The 24,810-nt window shown below is 41.1% G+C and overlaps 1 protein-coding gene across 2 annotated transcripts; it reads right to left on the reverse strand.

The window, feature by feature from the left end:
- Positions 1 to 4,348: 4,348 nt before the first annotated feature.
- Positions 4,349 to 10,313, reverse strand: LOC147905610 (uncharacterized). 2 transcript variants are annotated; one of them, XM_087380916.1, is made up of 6 exons: positions 9,446 to 10,313; positions 7,419 to 7,533; positions 5,526 to 6,286; positions 5,305 to 5,439; positions 5,051 to 5,095; positions 4,349 to 4,822 (listed from the first exon to the last, which is right to left on the reverse strand). In XM_087380916.1, exons 1-6 carry the CDS (start codon positions 10,184 to 10,186, stop codon positions 4,688 to 4,690), a joined length of 1,932 nt encoding a protein of 643 aa, XP_087237042.1. In that variant the 5' UTR covers positions 10,187 to 10,313; the 3' UTR covers positions 4,349 to 4,687. The 2 variants fall into 2 exon arrangements, with proteins under 2 accessions (XP_087237042.1, XP_087237032.1); XM_087380906.1 differs by having other exon boundaries at positions 5,526 to 6,289.
- Positions 10,314 to 24,810: the final 14,497 nt, after the last annotated feature.

The raw sequence follows: 24,810 nt of genomic DNA on the forward strand, positions 1-24,810 counted from the left end.
TTCATAAATTAATTTGGCCATCAACTTTGGCAAATTGTATCTCAAGGCACAAGCATTGACCCATTTAATATGCTAACATTGCAATAATTATATCAAGTTCCAGCCCAGCATGTAGAAGGCTTAAATGGACCAACAACATCCAAATCCCATTTTTGAAAGGTTCGGTAGTACCAACTATGGGGCATACAACTTGAAGCATCAAGTTACCCTAGTCTTTGACAACTATCACTTTTTTACGCATACTTCCATGCATCTTTGATCAAAGTGTGCCACGACAATCAAGCTTGGAATATCTTTTGGTTTGTAACTTCCCCATAAAAATGGTCCCCACTAATCCCTTGGTGAGCTTCTTACAACAACGTGCCTTGTGACTTCAAACAAACGATGAACCACATGGTTAATTCTGAACTTGCATGCACCAAGGAAGCCTTACTATGTATGGATTTCCAAGTGTCCCCTTTGATCTCTATTTGTACGATGTGGAAATTTTATTTCCATCAAGTGTATTAGCATATCATCCAGTACTTGATCTAACACCGCAACCAAAAGTTGCCTTGTACTCGAGACAAAAAGTGTATCATGTCATGCTCATGGCAACTTGGAGCATGCTTGATTCGAAAATCAAACCCTTCTAACAATAGCATCTATCCGAACAATTTATCGTTTAGTATGGATTTATTGATTAGGTGTAAAAAGACTTGATGGTCCACAGCGAACCAAAAAAGCTACCAAGGATGTAATTTTGAATAGAGCATCCCAAGGGCTTTCTTATCAATAGTAGAATAATTGCACTCCATCATGGACAACATCCAACTAGCATAATAACGTCTTCACACAACCAATAGCAATATTAGGGGCATCAAGAAAAACATAAATTACTCGGACCAATTCAGCTATCATAGCATTGGAGCCATAGGCACCATCTTTGTTAAGTCATCAAATGCTCGGTCACACTTCTTTATCCATTCATAAGGATGATCTTTCTTTGTTAGCTTCTACAGAGGGTAAGAGATTTCTGCTAGGTAGCGTAAAAACCAACGACGATGTCGCCTCACCTACCCCAAAAACGTGCACAACTGCTTGGTAATACAAGGTAGACACAGTGCTTTGATTTTCTTTTTATCACTCGCTATTCTGAAACTAGATGCCACATGTCTTGACAGAAGGCCACTTTTGATTCAAAAGCACATTTCATCGAATTCAGTGAAGCCATACTATCATACATTTGGCTATAAAAGTGATCATTCATGTCCCCAAACTCACTAAAATCATCCAGGAAACCCCACATGAAGGATATCAAATACTCAATGCAAAATCTCATGCACCATGCATTGAAAAGTGGCAGAATTGAGGCTTTGGAGGGTTCTCAGGTTCACCCTTCTCAGATCTTGGCCAGTACTTGGACAAATATGGTACACCCTCTGATGGCCATTTGGGCGACCATGCAAGGATCATCTCGAGCAGCCTCCTCCAGGAGAGTTACTTTTCTCAGAGATTGGAGAGACTCTCCCTTCTTTGATGAGACTTCTACAGGGTTGAGTTGGCATTTTCAACCTGAGCCTTGGTTTCTACCTCATTCCTCTGAGGTGTTTTTATTACATGCTTAGCATGTTGTATTTCCGCACAGAGCTTGCTCTAGCAAGTTTCTTTCTTACTTAATAGAAGTCTCTTTTTTGCCAAAAAGAAAAAAGTGACAAAAGCATTCTTCAACAAAAATTGGATGCATAAGCCCCCATTTTGCAATGAATGTCATTTTCTCCTTATACATTGAGCCATCTAAACTCAATAGACAAAAAAAAAGAAGTATATTTTATGCTCGACAACAACATCCAACACAAAGTCCATGAAACATAGAGGGAATGTATTTATTTTTGTTTGAATGTTTAGCTTTAAGTAATCAACACACTTGCAACTTGCCATTCTTCTTAGGGACAATAAAAATGGGGGAGATAACCACCCAATCTTGCCAATCGAATAAATGAAGCCCACCTTTAAGAGTTTATCTATCTCTTTTTCCATCCGCAATGCATAGTTTGGGTCCACATGCCAACGTTGCTGGACCGAAACTACATCTTCCTTAGATTAATGTGGTGTTGGTAGAAACATGGATCTAACCCCTTCATATGCCAATTAGGCAAACACATCCTTCCAATTTCTCCTTAAACTTGGGCTTGAGCGAAATGAACATTCACCTGATTTTTGGGTCTATGCAACCACCCAAATTGACTTACAACGAGAGCATCTTCCTTGCTTGGTAGATTTTATCTATTCTAGCAACAATGAATTCCAATTCCACATTGACAACAAATGCATTTAACAACCTTTCATCTGGAATGGCTGGAATTTGGTACTTAACAATTACTTCTAACGCACCTATTTCAAAGATGCAAACAAGAGACAAATAAGTTTTCATAATCGCATCTTTATCATCATCTCCCATCCCTTTTAGCCAAACGCCTTGGTAACTTTTCCAAGAGTAGAGACCTATAATTTTCTTTTCTTTTTCCCCTTCTTGATTGTGTTCTAGTCATTAGCCCAATTTTGCTTCATTTTGGGTTGATGGAGCTAGGGTCGCACTAGGAGCATTGGATACAATCTAGATATTTAGCACATCTTCAAAATGGTGAGATTGTAGCTCATGCATGCCACCAAAATGTCAAGTCAACTAACTTCACATGCCTCTAATCATCCACCTTGTTAGAGAAATTGCTCACTCCATATTGGTAGTGCCCAATTCTTTTCAAGTTGTATTAGAAAGAATGTTCTCTAGATCCTCATCCAAAACTACTCCCTGCACCTTATAGGTGTGACTCTATCCTCCGTCCACTCCAAGTGAGGGGTCCAAAAATACAATTCCTCTTATTTCTACTCTACGGGGGCAATTGAGTCTCAAATGTCTTCTTGTAGATGTTGCACCAATGATTCCATGTATGCTACTGTCATGCCCAACAATCATGTTAATCTTCACCCTTTGGAGATCCTCTCAAAGATCATATTCAAGTATGATTTGATCAATGGGAAGGTTTTAGGACATCTCAAGCAAGACTAGGATTCTAGATCAAGGAATTTTGGTGGCATTGGATCCTCTATAAAACCCACGAGGTGTGATTCATTTGACTCCATGGTTTTGTATTCAAAATTTGAATCCCACCCAAGCTTGACTTTTTACATCAATCATTAGCAAAATCAAGGTGAGACCAACCAATTCATCCTCATCGCTTTCTACACTCCCTATTCTAGGGCTTTGCCTTTGCTTTTACCCAATAACTATAGACTCTACTCAAAGGGCATTACAACCAATGCTACTTGTTCAAACTCCATTGCTAATGACCCAATTTCCAAAAGGTTACATCACTTTCTAATTCCTTGGATGGACACCCTTGGTATTTGCTAGGGGCTTGTTTAACCTCTTCTTGATGCCTTACCCTTGGGGACATTCTAATACTCTATTATAATTGCCCTTTCACCCAACAATTATAGCAAAGTATGACTATCGAATCAAGATATACATGTTTGACATAAATACCTATCACATTACCTAACAACTTCAATCATCCCCTCTTTTGATTATATATCAATTGTTGCATAAAACCATTTGCACTTTTTTCACATCAAGCCCTGATCTCACCAATACAATCCAAAGGCACAACAAATGCCAATTAATCCCACAATCAACCAAAATTACAAGCTAAGGACACACCCAAGTTTAGTCCTTATATTGCAGCGAGTCCTTTTTTATCTTTAATTTTAAGTACTAACCATGGAACAAGCATACCATAAAGAAAACATGACAACTTTATGCTTGCATCATCATTCATTCAACCTCGGATTACTACGCTAAATACATATTACATGTTGAAGAACACCAAACAACAAAGTTGTTCAACCATTAAGTGCGAGCATTTTTTATATTAGGAATTTCTCCTGGTATGACACCTTCGTATTATGTTGACTAGTAGAAACCATCACCTTTTTGGTCTACTATTAGCTGTCATCTCCTTGGATGAAGTTTTCTCGATACTACTTAAATAGAAGACCAGACACAATGTTGCTACAATACATTCATCTGGTATGTCGATCCTTATGATCATCTCGGCTGCTCTCAAACAAACATATCCCATTTTGAATACAAAGCCATGAAAATTTCCTTGGCATAGCTAATATATTGCAATCTTTGCTTCCAGTAATTTGAACCATTCTTGTAGCAAAGAATTATGCAGCAAACCCACTGACCAAATTAACTAAAAAATCAATCAAGCATTGTAGCCACTACTAGAAACTGTGACGATTCCCAACCTAAATTCTCACATCTAACAGGAGTATCAACCCTTTACCTTTGTTTGGAGATAGAACTATAGAAGTAGTTCTGGTGTAAAAGTATCAAACATTTACTTTCAAGCATAGATAACAGACATGTTCAGTAGGTAGGCTGATTAGCATGTCAGTGTGCTTAGGCAAATGCACGCGCATGGATGCTATGTGGGAGTACATGTAAATGCCATGCTTGTACATACGTACTGGATGGGTTGGCTTGTTTCAGATTTAAAAAGGTCTCTGATGATTTAACATGATGTGGTTGGTCATTTCAATGTTGTGAATATAGCATAGCCTTTAAGGCAACACAAACTCATTACATCAAATGAGTAACTCTTTTAATTTCCAATTATGATACACAAGGAATGCTTTCCTATTTGAATGCTTCAGATACACTGCTCCCCTGAGCGGACTCCCAATCCTGATACAGCAAATCTGCCGCTGCTCGAGCTGCTGCTGATGAACTATATTTCTTTCGCAGGGATGCCAAGAGAGCATCATGAGACTCCTGTATTTTGAATGCAAAGCACTACCTGTCAACCCTTTTCTAGAGAAAGAAAAACTTGCAGCATATCCAAGAGACTTCACATTGTATCATGTTCTGAGCTCCTTGTCACACAATACACGTGAAAGTGCAATGTGTCCCATATCCAAGTACAAAAAGAGCCAGAGAGAAGCAGCCTAGATTTGCTCATCACAACTAGCTACCAGAGAAATTCAAAAGCACAGCAATTACCTTCAACACTCGTACTTCCTCTTCGAGGGCAGCTGCTGCTTCTCTCTGGCAAAAGCAACCAGCCAAAAAGTTAGGCCATACTATGAGATTGGCCAGTCTTGTAAAGTTTCTAGATCCTCACTTCCAAGAAGGCCCAGCTCCCCCAGCATTGATGGGAGTCCACAGGAACTTCAGAAAGATACCAAGTGCATAGTCTATTACAGCTTTATACAAACTCTATCGTGCAAGAACTAGGATCCAGATAACATTATCACCTGTTTCTTTATTTTAACATCCAATTCCATGCTACGTTGTCTTTCCTCTGCAAGCACTAGCATAGCAACTCGACGATGCTGGTCTACGGCCTGAATTGTCTGACGAAGCTTTTTTATGCGTCTGTCTAAATCCAACTGCAATAATTTGGCAATTAGACATCAGATTGAAGTTCTGAAGCCACATGAAGTCTTATTAAAAAGGACAATAGGTAAATTCATACCTCGTCTTCTTCCTGCCATTGGTTGGCTCCATTAGTCTTTGTTAAGGGAACACGCATTCTGAAGCTTCTCCACTCCGCTTCATGTGTGACATCGGGCACCTGGACCGTTTTTGTCAATCTCCTTCTGGAAGTCTCTCCTGGCATAGATGACTTCATAGGACCCTCTCCTTCAAGGGGCTCTTGCTTTGCTGATGTTGTTTTCAGCCAAGATGAACCTGTGTCCCTTTTCCCTGCCTTTGAATCACGGCTGCCTAAACTTCCTACCAGTTTGTCCTCTGCTGGTGCAACCGATTCAGATACAGCCAAAGCTTTCCCATTAGTAGTCGAAGGCGGGACCTTTTTCTTGTGTCGTACATGGTTGGCAGAAAGGTCATTGCTGTATGGGAAACGTGTATACCCTGCAGGTCGTCCGTAAGACTGCCCCATAGCTTTTGTTTCATTGCTACTTTCAGGACTCAGCTTTGACATATGAGCCGTGTAAAATGGAGAATGCAATACCTTCGTATCACCATCCACTTCAAACATGGGATAACTAGGAAACTCAAACCTTCTCATTTGAGAATTCCTTTGAACCATGGTTTGTGTGCCAGGACTTGCATACCACTGAGACCGTAAAATTCTACGCTTTACAGATTGTCTTTGGGGTGGTCTTCCAGCAGAAGACCACACTCCAATGATAATGAAAAGAGCCCCTGCAATAAAGACACCTACAGCAGCTTTCCCCACAACAGGATCACTGATCGTGGGAAAGCGCAACCTGACTTCTGCAACAAAAACATTCAAAGGATTTTCATAAGTTACAAATATATGGCTACAAACATCAACTGTCCTTCAACCAGACAAAGCCTAGCTTTCAGGAGTATGCATGCCATGAAGAGGCAAAATAATGACCACTTTGAATGTCACGTTGTCTCCTAATTTCACATATAATAACAAGCGAGCTATAGGCCATGAGAAAAACACTAGATCTTATCAGTTACTCTGATGACTTTTCAAACAGACCATTCCAATGGAAACAAGATCAGCACCGGAAGAGAAAGGGCAGGCCAAAACCAGTACGGAGTTTGTCACATCACAGATAATCAAGTACATAAACCATGCACACTGCAGTTGCTATACTTAACAAAATGGAAAGAGTCAGCTGAAAGCAGCAGCTGCCAGTAGAGTGCTCAAAATGCGAGCAGCAGCAAAACCTCATAATACCATTGGCAAATAAATATGACTACAGTGCAAAGAAGAGCTACCTGTAGGGAAAGAGCAGAACCTATACATACATAAAATTTGAGTAAAGGCCAAATCATCATTATTCGTTTTATTTCTACACTTTGGCTTTGCTTCATTCAACTCCAACATGGGATCCCACTGCACCGAGGTTGTCTTAAACTAACACCCGCCTCACCTTGCCATGCCTATTTTAAATTTGATCACGTACTTCTTTTCTTTGGTATGGTGACTGACCTTCTTAAGGCCTTGATATTCTCAAACGCCAGTGTGGTCAGCTGATTCTACAGGCATAGTTGGTCATGTGGACTCAAGCAGAATGTGGCCTTCATACAGGATAGCGTCTGACCTTATTCACCATGCTTCAGGCTCTGATTGTAAACAGTGCCTGCTACTTCATGGTTCTGACTCCCTCACTGCTCCACAACATAGTAAACAAGGATTGGATTCTAGGTTGCAGAGCTCGTCACTGATTATAGTTGCATGAAATACAAGGGAACCTTCCCAATTAACCCTTTCCCATACGTGCAGGAATATGTGTAACTACCCTTGTCCCATGATAACCCAGATATGGCTATTAAAGAAGAACAATCACGTACACAGCATATACACTAGAATATAAAGTAAGACAAGACCATTTTACAAAACCAGGCATGTATCAAGCTACTTCACCTGCAAAGGTCCAAAATTTCCCTGGCTCTGTATTCGACTCAGCCTTTGAATCTCTGAAATGTTGATTAAAATGATTTACAGGTTCCCCACAACTGTGGTCAGCTCTTTCTTCCACCTATTCATAGCAAAATGGACAGAAATTGACTAAGAACGTATAGCTCACACAGAAACAACACTAGAACCCTACACGCACAAAACCAGAAACCCACACACAGTACTGATTCAATGGTTTATTTGCAGATACAAATTATAGCTGCACAAACCAATCAGAAAGAACGTACACATAATGGATTGTATGACAAGGCCAATGAGACAAACACAAAGTTTTTCATGTACAAGATTTGACAAGAGACAAACTTACCTTTATTTCTCAGGGTTTGAAACCCTCACCTCCTCACATTGGACGCTGCCCATCAACAATTCTCCTCTCATTACTCAGGTGGCTTACAGAAGTAGAAAATTGAAAATTAGGGCAAGCCATAAGAGGAACCATGAGCGTTCAGAACTGGACATAGCTTAGATATCTTGTATCCACATGCACCTGTAACAAAGAATCCACACTCCACTTGGATCCAACTTGTTGGGATAAATAGGTCAACAGTGAACACCCCACCTGTGAGCCCCCAAATGAGGAGAGCTCAGTGGAGTGACATCTGTAGGTATTAGGGGAAAGAGCAATACAAACTCTGCCATGTGGGCAGTAGATCATAATCATTGTTTAGGTTAATTGGCCAGATCAGTTCATCTTGGGACTGCCATGGAGCTGCCCACTCTTTTGTCAGCTTATTCATTGCATCAAACAATATATAAAAGAAAAATCCCCACGACAAAGTGCTTTGAAGGTACCAGGGAAAAGACATGGAAGGAGTAAGGCAATTATGACAAAGAGCAATGTCTTGTTGCCACAGTGGAGTCAAAGACTAAGTCTGCCAACGCTTAAACCATGTGATGGATGGATCTTCTTATTGCTTGCACCTAACCGTGGTTCTCATAGTGCTTATCAAGAGTATCCATGTGAATCACTGAATGTACAAGACGGCATGCCACATCAGACCCACATCCAATCTATCTTTTGGAGTAGATGGATCATGGAATTGTCCGTCGTTGTACAGGATCCCGAGGTGCAATCGTCCCTTCATGTCAAAGACACCGCTTTAAGTGAGTATTCTTCAAGAAGTGCCACCAATAAGACTCCAAGAGTGAGTGGCGTAATCATTTTGGGTAAGGCCCTTTGAACATCATTAAAAGCCCCGCAATGAGACTAACCTCGAGTCAAAATGACATCCTTGAGGGTGAGCTAAATAACAAGCTAATTAAGGTTCATAACCTCAAATAGACAGAATGACAAATACTAAGCTCTTTTTCTCAGAAAAATTGGCCACATGGAGAAAAGGAAAAACTTCAAGCTTTGCGATATGAGAAGCTCAAGTGCTGATGCTCTGCAGTAAGTGTAAGTATATATCCCCTCAACGTTCATCACATTAGTCTCTCTTATTGAATAGTCCCAGGAGCTAATTGGCAGCTCTACCTGAAGCAATTAGAGATTTCCGAACTTGAAAAAGTACGTTCTAAGGTTAGAAGCTGTTTCGCTTCACAGTTCAAATGCCGTATCCTGTATTGTTTCAGGTTTTGAGAAATATTTCCAACTCAGGTTTTGAGAAATATTTACAACGAAATTTTCCTCCTCATACAACAATCGAAACCAGTAAGCGCTCCATAAACTTCGTATAGGAAACGTTGAGAATCAAATTTCAACCTAGGAAATTTTCCTTTCTTTAAAGGAAGTACACAAAAATTTTCTCTTGTCTTATAAACAATCGACATAAAGTAACTGTATATAGCAATTAGCAGCTTCCGTAGCTTTCAATTGCTTTGCAAGGCCTAGAAACCTTTTTGCCATTAGTGCTCTCAAGTGTTCTCCGTGGTTACATAAAACTCGTACACACCTATCTAATCCAGAGTTCCCAATTTCTGAAGTCAAAGATGAGGAAAGGTCGATGATGAATGGAACAAGAGAAGAAATGTACATGCGGATGTGACCTCTGTTCTCTTCGAACTTCCTCCTGCACACCCTCAGCAACCCTCAACTCCGCCATCTTCATGAGTCGCTGATTTGGCACAGAAAATGCTTCCCCTGCTGTTGTTGCATGAGCCAAACGTTTCCAGTCGTCTGCATCGACGCTACGCGTCCGCCCCCGCAATGCTCTGTAACGAGCTTCTAGCAATAAGATATCTTCCTCCAAGATGGCACTAGCAGCGCCTTGGTCGGCATTTTCAGACTCGTTCCCTGAGGGCCGTAGATTTTCAGCCGATGTGGAAAACGGATTGGAATGTTGAGTGGCCGCAGTGACGTCTTGAGGCCTTTCATCGAAACCATTATTTGGAGATTGGAGGCTGTTTCGGCTTCTGACAAAATTGGGTTCCTGGACACGCTGTGGAGGAAACTTATCGTAATGCTCGGAAGCTCCCCGGCTCACGGGAGGGACGTTTCCATCTGAATATTTGGGCGTCTTAGACAGATCGGCAACGAAGGGTAGGACAAGATTCTCCAAGAACGAGCTGATGGAGAATGAGGGAACTCCGGGAGCGGCATTGGCGCGATCCGGCTCCGAGAGGAGTCCGAAGCCAGCTCGATCGCCAAGGCTACGGCAAAGGCAAGAGGAGGGAAGAGGGCGGGAGTCGAGAGAGGAGGAGGAGGAGGGGGGGGGGGAGGCGAAGATGATTGGGGAGGGGGAGGGGGGGAAAGGGAGGGTGAAGGGAGGGATCATGGTGGTGAGAAGGAAGGTAACATAGCGAAGGGGGGGAAGAAGGAGCTCTAAGACGGAGGGAAGAGGGAGGCCATTGAAGGGAGAGCAAGCTCTTTTGAGAAGCTTAGCCGGCGATGAAGAAGATGAAGAAAATATGAATGCATCAGGATTTAGATTTCGATGATTGGTACCTTGGCTTTGTCTCCTTCCCTCCAAAACTTACAGTTCTTAGTTTAGTTTACTTTACTACTCTTATTTTGGGTGCGTTCACAAGACAAGCTTAGGGTGAGTGTTAACACCACCAATTCAATGGCAAGTTGGCCACCAGTCGAATTGGACGATGGCCCGCTTCCACCGTGTGGTGGTTCTTCACACCATCGCCCATAGGATGACTGCTTCCATAGCGTGGTGGTTCATACCACCCGGCCGCCCGGGATTGGAGCATGCCCGCTTCCAACGGTTTGGCAATAAAATCAGGGTCTACTGGATATCACCCTTGCCTGCCTATGAGAGAGAGAGAGAGCATTTTTGGGTCCAGCGTGCTCTTCGAATGGACACAAAGGCTTGAACCCATGCAAACCGCATGACAAAAAAGACCAAGTCATTGTCTTTTCTTGGCTACGTTCCTTGAACCTACAAGCCAATGCTTTTTTTTTCCCGGATATACAACATTGTGTTGTTACCAACATTTGATTGGTCTAGCAATTGGAAGAGATGGAATGTGCCAATCATGTTGTGAGTGCCCAAGCCCGTCCCTTCTATTGGGCCAACTAGGATGGCAACCCTTCACACCACCTTTTTGGAGGATGGGTGCTATGAACTCAGCCTAATGTAGGGAAGGTGCTCAAGGATGTGTGCAGGCGATCAACACTAGTCAAGAGCCTCACACCACCCAAGACACCCTCCGAGACATCAAGAGCGACCATAAGGGTTGATGGTAATAGCCACATCATTCCTGCTAGTGGTGACAGGATGACAAATCTCATTCAACCGGTTTAGATGGCTTTCCTCCACGTGCCAACCTTGACATTAAAGATAACTTTAATAAGGGAATTAGATCCCCCATTGGTACCCACTCCAACTAAAACTTTCAAGGCTTTTTTCGTACAAAATGGTTTATTTCATCAATTCAAAGTGCATTCTTTAAAGTTAAGGTCACAATGGATTCTTCTTTTCAAGGCCTTTCAAACGAGTACCCATGGTGTATAGTTTTAAGTTGATCTGGACCATTCTCAGCCTTAAATTAACAATTACATTTCTACATTCCAACTTCTCTTTTGGGGGGTTTAAATGTACAAGCATCTTTAACAAGTCTTTAAGATATTTAAGTAACTAGACTCTCAAATTGCGAATAGGAACGCACACTTATGTGCACTCTGAGAGAGATAGTGACAATGGACTCCATAGTTGTTTTGAAATGCCTTCTAACTATCTTGAAATTGTTATGAAACCGAAAGATCTTGTAGAGTAATCTCAAATTTGATAATGAAGGCATGCACAAAGTACAATACTAAACGTGTGCTTGCATGATTACGATTTGAAATTTCAAAGCACATAGATATTATTCTCCATATGCTAGCTAGATATGCTATTTGGTACATTCTAACAGCCTTAAAAAGCATCGCATGTTAATGTGCTTACAACCATAAGGCACATTACATGACTTCCAAGTCTGCAATAAAGCATTCCTTTAGTGATTGCAATGTCTAATGCAAATGACCATGCCCACTTTGAGATACCTTAAAGGACAAAATAACCTTGAATTTAGAACTTATAACTAGACCTAAAATCGCATTGCTTGTACTTATAACTAGAATAGATTTGAAGCCATGTTCAACTCCATAGTATGAAAACGAAATAGTTAACAGATACTTGTTCATTCCTCTATCAAGTTAGCATCTTGGTCATACATGCTAACATCTTGGTAAATTCTAAGTCTTTCTAGGAAGGCTGCAATCTCCTTGCAATATGAAAGCAAAAGCTTGTTTCTTCATGTAAGTTGGCAATATGCTGCACACCAAAGTAGTAGTGCATACATCAATACAACATGGCCTCCCTTGAACCTCAAACCAAAGGCCAATAAAATTGCAAAATAAAAGCAAGTAGATACCACACTAGTCATCATCAAGATCATCCAAGGCCCATGAGTTCGAGGTCCTCTCCATCTAATGCACTTCCAACATCTTGTGTAGGCATGTCACCCTCATGAGGGCGTAGCATCACCTCAACAAACCAAGAACAAAACCAACCATCTTTGTATCATTCTCCATGCCCAATATTCTTTGTCCACGTGAAATGCATGCATCCAATGTTGCACCAACCCACCATCAAGTCTAGCACAAGGGTTGATGGTGGTGTCATCACCTCTACCAAAGTTGTCATGAAGTAGGGAATCTTTTATGCTCCACGTATCAACCAAACTTGTTACTATCAATAGCACCATAAAAAATATGAATATAGTTTTGACAAGAATCAATTACCATGGCATGGCATTCCATCATCATAAAACTACCTATATTCCATAGGAAAGGAGTGTCTAATGCAATCATGTGTTAACTCCATGAATGGATGCCCATCACGATCGGATGGTCATGTATATGATGCATGATTGAAAATGGTGTATAACTCTTGAGATGATAAATAGACATCTAAATCATATGCACCAAGTTTAAAAAATTATGACAATCTTGTCAGCAAAATGAAATGACCTTGAATAGTTTATGAAAATCTTATCAGCAAAATGAAATGACTAGCACTCAAAACATTACTTAGAAAATAGAAAACATTAGTTCATTACCTCCTTGCCAAGCATGGCCTCTGGTAGAAATCCTATAGGCTCATTGCAATAAATGTATACATGCATGACTAGCTCAAGGACCTTTGTTGCTACATGAACCTAGTTGTGCAACATCTCTAGGTGGCCACTATCAGTTTAGCCACAATGAAGGCATCATCCAAAAGCTTGGGTGGAATCCTATTCCATATTGGTATGGAGATGTCAAATCCTAGCACTTGCAAGCCAATAGACAAGTCCAAGGTAACAAGGTCCAACCCCATGCTCTTGGCTCTTTTCTCACTTATCCGTTTGCAATGTTTGTTGAATTGAAGTATTCAACATGCATAGTCTTGTTCTACAAATCTCTGCACATGTCCATATACAATTCTAACATTTTCCATCAAATTCGTAAAATAAGGTTTGGCAATGGATTGTAATCATGTTAGAAAAACCATGTAGTTCGAGTTAGATAATTATTATATTTTTTTGAAGAAACATATACCATCTCTTGAAAAACAATTGTAACCCATGCAATGAGGCTTACCAAACATTATTCCTTTTTATGACTCATTGCCCATGCCCTTTTCCTTTTGATTCCTTGGTGAATTTCTCCATATCCTCTGTTACAGTATGCCTCACGTACATCTCTTTCTCATTTGTGGGATAATTGTCCTGTCTCATAATCTAGCCACCATGGATAGTTTCAATCTCCCATTTGGAGAGGCCATGTAATCTATCAAGACTTGTACATGAACCAAACATTTGATGTCATGCCCATATCTCCCACAGATAGAGAATTTCAAAAAATTTAGCACACTCCTCCTCATGGTGTATGTCCTCTTCCATTCAAGAGTTGTATCAATAGATGTTCTATGAACTAGTAAACATGTAAGTTGGAATCAACATAGATGTAGACATTGTTTGGTTTTTTAAGTGATGCAATCAAGCAAAGAAAGATAGATTCAAATTTGCTTTGGATTTTAATGTCTCACCAGGGTCTCACCCTCCTTTGGACATCTAATATGTAAGGTCATCTGGGCTAGCTTTTGTGCATTGTTTGATAAGGTTTTTATGCAGTTGTCTAATTGATTGTGGGGCAATGTGCTTGAATTGGCCTTCACGTAGATCTCCTACCACAAAGCTTCAAGCAGGTCCTTGCTTCTCTTCACAAATTAGCTAGTCTAAGAGAAATCCTTTTTTGTTTCATGGTTCACTTTCTTTATTTAAAATAAGATATCACATGGTGTGATCAAATATGGATGTAGTGCTGTTATTAAGTGAGCTCTTGATTGGCATCAATTAACATGCCCTCAAGATAGGAGTTGCAAAATGCCCAATGTGCAACAACATGGCTTGTGTCTAACCTCTCCTAGGGGAGCAATTGACATACAGGAAATAGAACCTCAGTAATAGAATGTTTCATGAGGCACGAACGTGGATGAAGCACAACAAAGAAACATATAGGACAATGACACCAATGATGGACAAAAAGTTTGCACATCATATGGGGCTTTTCAAACAACCACCTTTCCTCTAAGTTAAAATGACAACTTTCCTATTTTTGTAGTGCATGTATCATGGAGATTATGAGACGTGTGAGGACTTGCAACTATGAAATAATGGGAGCTATGTCATATTATGCCTTTAGATGGAGTTTGTGTCAAAGAGACGAACAATGTACGACAATTTGGGGAGGGACTCAATGACCTCATTGATGAATTAGAGGAGGAGGGTAACTTCAAAGTTCAATGTCCGTGACCAAATGCTACTTTCCACAAGTTTGCACTACCCTATAATCAGATTCTTGCAATATGTACACGTAATAGACAAATATCTTGCTGCATGAATATATTTACAACAATCATGCATATGCCACTAATATTTATATTCAATACTTGAACTCGTCTTTGAATTGAAATTTTGCTAGACTTGAAGAAGGAAGTCGCAATAGCTAATTTTTGTGGATTAACACTAAAAACAATGTATTGTTTTTATCTTTCATTCTACACCGAAAGTTTCAAATTTATACAAATATAAAGAGAATCTATAAGGTTTTGTTTGCAAGAAATCGGGAATCATAAAAATAAAATACTATCAAATGGTAATCTTCAACTTCCCTACCAAGAGATACGCATCATTCAATGAATACCCTTCAAGTCCTTTCAACATAACCTTCATCATCACGAAGATAAGCCTTTACAGGTGAATGAGAAAGATGACCCCTACTTTAGGTTACAATGTACCAAACCCAAACATAATATGGAGGAAACATTTCAAGATCATTAGGACCAACCTACGAGAATTGAAAAATAATTGTTGAGATATTTGGTACTAAAAGACATCCATGGAAGGCCACAAATATAGGCTATTAGATAAGAGTCCACATATGTTTGTTTGCTCTCATCTAGTTAGAGCTATTAAGTTTCAAATGCAAGTTCTAAAGGGTCTTCAAAATGGATATAGACTCTCACATGCACATCATGGGGTATCAGTATCGAGTAAATGACCAGAAACCATCAAGCTAGGTGCATTAAAGCATAAATCTACTAGCTTTTACAACTAAGAAACTATCTTCTTGTCAACACATTACAAGACTAACAGTAATAAATTTATGGTTAGTCTTGGCATGTACAAAACATTACATGTGGACTCGATTGATCCATTAATGTGCTATCATGCATATTTTTTGAGCCAATGGTGCTACAACAAGTTCGTAATAAATGGCATATACATTGGTGGATAGTACTAAGCTTGTACTATATTTGGCAAAGTATGTGCTTATATTAAACTTTTAAAATGTATATAATGCATTTTCATAATTACAGCAGGTCTAGAGAGCCTATAAAACACCATGAAAATGGTTCTCTAGAAATCCTTCTTGAGTTTTGCACCTTCTTCATTATTATGGTGGATATGTAAAGGAAAGAAGGGTGTTTGGTAGGCGAATTTAGACAAAATTATGAGTAAATGAGAAAAGTAAAAAGTAAAAATAACTTAGTAAGCAAAGCTATGCTTATGTTCTCATTAGTACCCATAAGCTGACATTCGGTTTTTTGCAAAATTCTGGAAGGTAACGTGCAAAATTCAAAGCATTTTAGTTATCGTTTTGCTTAAAGCTCGCAAAATTTGAATAAGAAGCTTTAAAATTTTCAACTTTCAAGGGTTTTGTATTGTTAAGAAAGACATTTTGTGTAAACAATGAGGAAAGCCACACCTAAGGAAAGTCTTACAAATTGGGTGGATGAAGGTAAGCATATATAAGGCCTCTTCCCACAACCAATTAAGGCTCTTTGTTTTTTTAAAAGAAACATGCAAGCTTTCATTGGAAGGGGGACCAGACCCTAAAAAATGACATAGTACAAAAATTGACCTACATATGGGGCAAAATCCCTAGGCCTACGCTTATAGCAAGTCAAAACTAAAGACAAACCCTAGCATAGAGAAAGACTGAACTAACTTCCACTTCAAGCCTATGTAAAACTTTGACATCAAACCAGCCAACCTCATAGCAACCCATACACTTCTAGACACTCAGCATCGTAGCATCAAATGCTACACATACTCAACCACCTTGCCACATAGAGGGCACAGAGAATTCACTTGCATCTGCCTAGCTAGCTTAGCCTAGACTGGCAGCCATTGGTGGGTTAGCTTCCACAGCAAAAAATTAAGCTTCCTTGTACAACAATCCCGCCATATATTCCTTGAATCTTTTGCGTCACCATCCTGGAGTTCTTCTCTGTCCCCATTTTTTGTTGAGATCTTGTGAAGGAGGACTCTCCCCTAGCAAAGACTTGTATAGTGTTCTCGCTGAGATCTTTCTCAATTGGGTCTTCCCCACATACCACTGAGACATCTTAGCATGGATCGCCTCCACATAGTTGGTGGGCCATCCTTTCGAGATCATCCTTAAGATCTGGTGCACAAATGTTGTCTCCCAAACATTCAAAGATTATTAACAACTAATATCTCTTGACTTGTTCAAATTCCCTGTGTGTGGATTCCATATTTAAGACCAATAGATCAAAACCTTGTGAGTACACTGCAAATTCAAATGGGCAATAGACTTCACTTCCAAGGTTAGGGCCTTACTCCACTAGATGCACTCGCATAGGCCTGCATCAACCATTAAGCCTCCTAACCCTTTCCAATGGCATTTTCCAGTCACCAATATCCATGCAAAGACCATCCCTACCAACAAGTTCGACCCCTTATGTCTCACTAAGAAGTCAGAAAACAGTTTCTCATACCACCTGAGTCCAACCTAGGAACCCACCTTAAGGCATTTCCCATTTTCCAAAAACCAGTGGGCTCTTTTCACCCATGGCATAGATCTACCACACAATTTGGGATCCAGTTCCCAATTAAAGCGACATTCCTCATGACAATATCTGGCATCCCAATTCCTCCTTGCTGCTTGGAAGCCTTTAGAGCCCAACCAAATGACCTAAAATGTTTCTCAAAATTTTGCCGATGAGATTGGTGAAAATTACAAACCATAGCCACGAATGTTGTGGTGGCTACCAAAACATGCTTCACTATAAGGGCCCTTGCATTCCACCCTAACTCTAGCCCATGCCACCCCCTTAGTTTCATCTTGATGCTATCCTTAAACCAATTGAACCTTGTTTTATTGTCAATCCAAGACCTACTATGGCCCCAGGTATCTTACCTCTTCCCCTATGTGTATCCACTACAACAATGGCATAGATTCATCCCACTTAGGCATTTGATCCGATCATGATCTCAATGCAAATGATTTCTACCAAGCTACAAACCCAAAGCATGGCAATAAATTTGCATGACTTCCCTTAGAGCCTCCAAACACTGACGTGATTCCTTGGAAAATGTCATTAGATTGTTAGCAAACATTTGGGAGCTAATTTGCTTACATGATGGTAGAGAGACCCCTTGCCCTTACTGCATCTTTCAAGAATTGCAATAGAGGCATAGAGCGAATGACAAATCCAAGGGGGCTACGGGACGATCTTGCTTGATCGACCAAGTCAAATTAAAACACTTTACTATTCCCCCATTGAGGCATAAGGCAACTAAGGCATTTCCAAATAACATTGAGACCATCCTAATGTTGCTCACCAAAACCCAACCTCTCCATGATGATTAGGATGAAAGCCCAATGGATTGGTTCACACATGCATGCACTATGTTTGCTTACCACGCTTAAGCCTATGTCTTTCATCGAAACACGACCCGAGGTCCTAAGCTACACTTATACTACAAATGACAACACTGATATATCTTTATGTGACAAAAAGCCTCGGAACCCTGTATACTGAGAATACCCTGCTCTTCCTGTGGAAGCTGTGGGAAAGAGCCAACATTTGGTGCCACTATTTGGGAAACTAGCATCTCAAGTAAAGAGTAAACATATGCAAGTATGTGTAAAAAATGAACTACTATGAACTTTCAGGAACATAACACTCAAGGGCAAGGAGAGTAAATTTTTTTTCCCAACTCTAGCGAAACATATCAACCCCAAGCATCAACCTTGGGTTACTACCTTAAGAAATTTTCTTTGTTTCTTAAAAATAAGCCACTTGAAGAACAAATCAGCTAGGTAATGGACACTAATGTGTAGAGATTGCAATTTCAAACATTTTACCTTTTTACAGAAGGGCAATCCGAGCTAACCATGAAAAGTTATGGCCCAGGAAATGTTTAGGGTTTATTCCTAACCCTACACCCATTCCTATAAAAACCCACTCCACCCCCTCATTCTTCTTCTTCCACATCTAGCCTCCATCCTCTTCCCCATTTTGAGCCCTACACAAGACCCTCCTTCCTCTCCATCAACCACCATTCTACTCCCATCCTCACATGGTGAGTTATTTCGAGCCCTTCTTGCAATGATAACCTAGCCATCCACCCAGCGTCCATTTGCCCTCAATAATCGTGTAACATCGGGAAAGACTTGGATAGTGTTGCAGGTGACCATCTCCTCCTCCCTTTCAATTTTCGTCAAAGTTTTTAGTCCGTCAAGTTTCCACCCCCTGCCCCCCCTTCCACCTACATCCCCTCTCCACCCTTCCTCTCCCTCCACCACCTCCTCCTCCACCACCACCACCCCCTTTCCCCCCCTCCTCCACCACCACCACCACCACTACCTTTCCCCCCCTCCTCCACCACTTTGTCCGTCGAACTCCATTCTCTCTCCAACCCCCACTCTCCTGTCTTCCCCCTCTCAATTTTCCATCCCTTTCCCCCTCTTTTTCGTCTTTCTCTTCCTTCAATTCTGTCATTTTATGATTTTCGTCATTATTTTTAGAATTTCGTCAGGTTGTCATTTTTAGCACCTCCCTCTTTCTTCCACCCTCTCATACTCTTTTTTCATTAACCCCTTTTTCCTTTCTGTCCTCCCCTGCCCTTTCTTCATCCTCTCTTTCAATTTACCCCTTTACTTTTCCGTTAACCTCTCATTTCCACTCCCTGCTCCCCTCAAATTTGTCACCCCCATACTCAATTTCTCCCTTCCCTTTACTATGTGCCCCCTCTTCGAGTCGAGATTGCTTGTCAAATTCCTTCGGAGGCTCAATCCATTACTTTCTCCCATCGATCCCATGGATCTGCTTGCAATATGTTATGAGGGTAGTTGGCAAAACCATTGCTTGTAATACCTTATAAGGGCCGTTGCTTTCACAGGCAAAATGTTATCTCTCATTGTATGCTCCACTTTGAAGTCATTCGTGATCAGCCCACTTGCAAACATGCTGATTTTCAGGTCCTTTGGTCGTTTTTGCTACTGAGAAATGGGTCGTCAATGATTTTCTTTGAAACCATAGCATTGCAAATAAATGGGTCGTGAATGATTTTCTTTCAACACACACGTCCCCATGTTCCTATTCTACACTCCTTGGTTTTGTGCAACCTTGACTTGTAGAGTTTCGTCACTAACAAGCTACAGCTCAACGTAGCAAATAGTTACCCATCGTTGAATCGAATGATGTTAACGCATTATGGCAGGAACAGCTTTCTTACTCCTGGTTTGCCATGCGACGTGAAAAGATTTTAAGTTTTTTTTCTATTTTGTCCAAGTTTGAGAAGAGTCACTCCTTCTTCCTTAGTACTAGAGTCTACAGCTTCTTCATTAGCTCCGCACTAGCAGCCACCCTGATGATTTATTTACTAACAACAAGCATAACGTACAACATCATACTCTCTCTTGTTTTCTTTCTACTATCACAAAGGAATTGAATTTTTGGTGTCATGTATTACTTCCATTAAAGTGTTGTAGAATCCTTTCCTGCTTGAAGCTTTGTAGCATGGCGCACGCTACCTTCTTATGTGTGGAAAGTGCAATCATGGAATTGTGAGGAAAACACATCATCTAACAAGTTGAAATGAAGCTCTTGAAAGTGTTTGGTTGGTTTGGATCCAATCTGCACAGCTTTGGCTCTTTGGACATAGGAATTTTGTTACAATCTGCACAGCTTGAGTTTGGGAGTAGCGCTTCATGATCAACTCTTATAGCCCCAGCAAAGTGTTGCTTTATCAAAGCGCTACCTCCATTGCCAATTTGCTCAAAGAGTTGTGTTTTTGTGTGCCACCTTCCGTCAAAAGATCACCTAGTTAGTTGTTGCTACCCAAGCTCATTCCTTGTTCGTTTGAAATGTTGAGATAGTGTTGTTGTTTATCGTTTACAAAGTTAACCTACTTGCTTGTCATAGAAGTCTGTCTCTCTTCTGATCTTTGACTTGTAGAGGTACCTACACTCATTGCTTCTTGGCTTGAGTATTTTTCTTGAAAACCACTGCTCTACACATCGGAGAACACACACAATGACCCAAAACACATATACACACCAAAACATACGTTGATGAATCGACGAAGGTGGGAGAGAGAGAGAGAGAGAGAGAGAGAGAGAGAGAGAGAGAGAGAGAGAGAGAGAGAGAGACTGACACGTGGAGGATGAGGACTTACCCAAACTTAGAAGCTTTTGACCATAGTTAGTGTAACTTAACTAGGATTAAGAGTAATCTTAGATTAGTTCAAACTAATAGTAGGTTAGTCTAACTGCATCAAACTCACCAAGGTAAACTAATCTAACCTATGTCGGGTTAATTTTCTTGAGATTAGGGAATTCACAAAGAGTCTTAAAACTAAAGTCCTTTCACACCCACTTAAGGACAAAATTATCTTCATTTTCACCTTAATTTTGATGAATCATAAATCGATTGATTGACCTCCAAATTGAACCCAAATTTCACATAATGTAACACCACATTACGGGGCATTTTTCCAATCCATTGTACACCATTTTAGCACCCCTAGCACTCGTTAATTTGCACCCCCATGTGGGCCTCTTTTTGCACTAATTCACTCATAAATTTCTACCGTGACCTCCGATTAACGATCCATCTACAGGCACATTTCCCTACACACGTGGGACAATCCTAGGCACATTATTAACATGATGGTCCCTACAACATGAACACATCTCTAACCCCCCTAACACAACTACATCAACACCCGCACTTGCGGTAGAGACACCCGTTCCACCTCTCGCCAAATCTGCATGCAGCTACGCTCTGGCTAACGCATCCGACAACTACGCTCACCAAATCTACATACAACTCCACTGTGACCAATGCCTCCGACAACCCTCTACCTTGATCCCCCCCTTGAAATTCAAGAAATCCCTTTGACGACTCCACGACACAACATGGTCGGGCACCGTTGTGATGATGGGGATCTTGAACTCGAAGCGGAGGGGAACAATTTCTTTAACAATCGCAACAATTGTGGCAACAATAATAACAATCAAGACAGGCGCCCCCTAGGCAAACTCAAACTTCCCAAATATAATGGTAGGGGCGATCCAACCCGATTCCTCCAGCATTTTGATGTCGCATGCCGAGCGGGTGGAGATCAATCCAATGAAACCAAGGTCGCCTGGTTCCCCATGGCCTTAACTGATGAAGCCTCAGAATGGTACCTAGACCTCTTAGGGGAAGAAAGAGTCACATGGGACCTGTTGCAAATTGAATTCAAGAGGTGCTTTCAAACGGAGAGAATACAAGATGATCCCGATCTCCAACTAAGCAAGCTCGAACAAGGTCACCGAGAAGAACCTCTTGAGGAGTTGGACATTCCCTTCTCACCACAACATGGGAGTCGTCACCAACTTTTACCATCACATTCGCAAATGCAGATACCTCAGAAGAAATGCCTATTCTGGAGGTTAGAATTGAGGAATTGCCCCACGAGATGCTCCAGCTCGACACACAATTGTAATCAATATATCTCTCCAATAACAACGACAACCAGAGCTTGAGGCTACATCGGCACTAGAGCTTGAGGCTACATCAACACCAGAGCTTGAGGCTACATCAGCACTAGCACCGCCGCCCACCAACGACATGCGAGTCCATGATCCACAAGGAGAGCTAAGTGCCAGATCAACAATATGACTACTATACCCAAGTGACTGAAATACCATTGGAACAACCCCTAACAAGTACTACAGAATCATCAGGATGGCCACCAATTGTATCAGCAGTATCTCCAATCCTCATCACCGTCTGTCATTATCCATCATCAAGCTAGCCAAATGCTCCAAATGTTAGAACTATTCACTAGCTTGGCCAAGGAGAAACATGCACGCGAATTGGAAAGGCAGATAGCAGTAGCAATTGAAGGCCAATTTCAAGGAATTGCCATAGAGGTTAGGGCACCTCGGGCGCAAATACATGAGAAAGAGATTGAAGAAGTGTGCATGAACCAAGCTCTCCAAGCTCAAGAGAAGGCAGTGAGGGATGTGACCTCCAACCTCCAACAAAGCCAAATACAGCTGACAGTAGTAGTATAAGCTACGACAATCCTATAGACCTCCTATGACTACTTGACCTCTGCACATGCTCAGCAGATGGAGGCACTGGCACAAGCTTGACTCACTCTAATCCACAAAGAGGAAGAGCTCCAAGATTGCTAAGAAAAGCTTGAAGACATGCAATAGTCTTTGGCAATACGCACATTCATTCAACATTGAAGAGCTTACAAGGGACTGTCAAATCTTAAAGAACCAACTTGCTACCGCTAAAGAGGCCAACACTTCTCAAGCACAAGTCTTGGACCAATGGTCCAATACCACTGAAGTCATTCCTCAACCAACGCAGGTTACCTTGCAAATGAAAAAGCTTAAGGAGGCATATACATCCATCTACCATAAATATAAAGAAAAAATGGATGAGATGCAATCCCAAAAGATAGTCATCTCCAAGCTTGAACTCCAATTGCTAATGCACAACAATGAGGCAATGGAAGACAACACCAATGAAGTCCCACTACAATGCACAACAGTGGTGTACCAAGAGCTTGTGGTCGCTCTACAAGCGAAAGATCACCTCAAAGCACGAGTGCTTATCCAATGGAAGCAACTCCAAATTAGGATCATATCTGCTCATCCAACAATCAAATGGGAATGTTCCATAGGGACCAAAACTCTGCGCATAATTTGCCAAGACTTGTCTGAAGATGAGGAAAATATCTTTTGCCTGTCTACATATGCCAAGTTTATAGCACTCAAGATGGATGCTTTCATCGCATATGTATGCCTCATGGGTAGTCCTCCCCTCAAGGTTATTGCTGGTTTGTTGCCATTGCTACAAAGTCCATCACTATTATTTGCAAGGCATGACATAACTGACATCCCACCCTTGCAACTGATGATCCCATCGCACCAGCAAAAAGAAGTGTCTGAAGATCATAGGGCCTATCTCACATCCAACTTCCCATATCTAACCACTCTCTATGCCAACCTCATAACCTCACTTACCCTTGCTGCTAGCACCCTCTTAACCTTCCCTGAGCTCTAGCGTAACATCTCATCCCTTCATCGTCTCTTTGCTCATGCCTCTCACCACTTTCAACTAACCCAACAATCACAAACTTATGAGCCCCTCACACCTAGCTTCTTCCCTTCCCTTGCTAAACTTACCCTCAAGGATTACCAAGCTACTCAAACCATTTGCCCAGTTCTTCCCCCCCCCCCCCTCTGATTCCCCTTCAACAACTAACACTCTTTCATATTTCTCCCCCATGTCCCTAGATTCTCTCCTTGCCTCGTCATCACCTCCGACACTACTTGTACTGCCATCAGAAGAAAATGATCTAGTATTTGATTTTGAATATTAGGATTTAAAAAATCCAATTTGCACTCCCATGCCAAATTCCAATGATGGGTATGATTTTGATGTGATACCACTTCCCAATAACCCCATCAAGGATTTTTGGAGCAAATATCCTCATATGAAAACTCGAGGTGGATGGACCCTAGACAACTTCCCTACCAACCTTCGTTAGCATCAAGTTAGTGAAGATTGGGTAAGCAAGTTGGATCCCCAACTTGATTAGCGCCGCGTCCCAAGCTCTTTGATGTAATCTTCTTGAAAGAGTACTTGTGTGCACCTCCATGTCTCAGAACCCATCCCAAGTTCTATGCAGTTCCATGACGTCACAAATGGGAAGCCAACATACACACTTTGGGTGGAGATCACACCATTAATTGGCCAATGATAGAGCCATACTCTGGTGTAGAATGGAATATCCAAGGCACACTGATCTGAGCACTTTAACAGCATGAGCAAATAATGCGTGGCAACATTGACCGCATCCTTTGCCAAAGTGCTATCTTCTACAAAACAATAAAATACATTTTGGAGGTCCCCAGCCACATTGACCTCCATTTGCCTCCACTCAGTTTTAATCCCAATGAACAGATCAATGCTCAGATTACAAGCCGACTCTATTAAAGAGTCATCTTCTTAGAAGCACGCCACATATCTCTGCTCAAACAAATGGTGGATACTGGCTACCTAGAAATAGAGCAAAAATTGTATGGTACTAAGGCTTT

The sequence above is a fragment of the Dipteris shenzhenensis genome, chromosome 1 (genome assembly GCF_047967505.1).
Source record: "Dipteris shenzhenensis isolate YYH24624 ecotype China chromosome 1, Dip_SZ_1.0, whole genome shotgun sequence".
Lineage (NCBI taxonomy): Eukaryota > Viridiplantae > Streptophyta > Polypodiopsida > Gleicheniales > Dipteridaceae > Dipteris > Dipteris shenzhenensis.

Bases quoted from the DNA above. Each gene is read 5' to 3' on its own strand.
- LOC147905610 (XM_087380906.1), bottom strand. From the start codon at position 10,186: ATGATCCCTCCCTTCACCCTCCCTTTCCCCCCCTCCCCCTCCCCAATC. The intron at 5,440-5,525 runs GTATGAATTTAC...AAATTATTGCAG, and splicing joins AATGGCAGGAAGAAGACGAG to TTGGATTTAGACAGACGCAT. The intron at 4,823-5,050 runs GTAATTGCTGTG...TTCAAAATACAG, and splicing joins AGGAAGTACGAGTGTTGAAG to GAGTCTCATGATGCTCTCTT.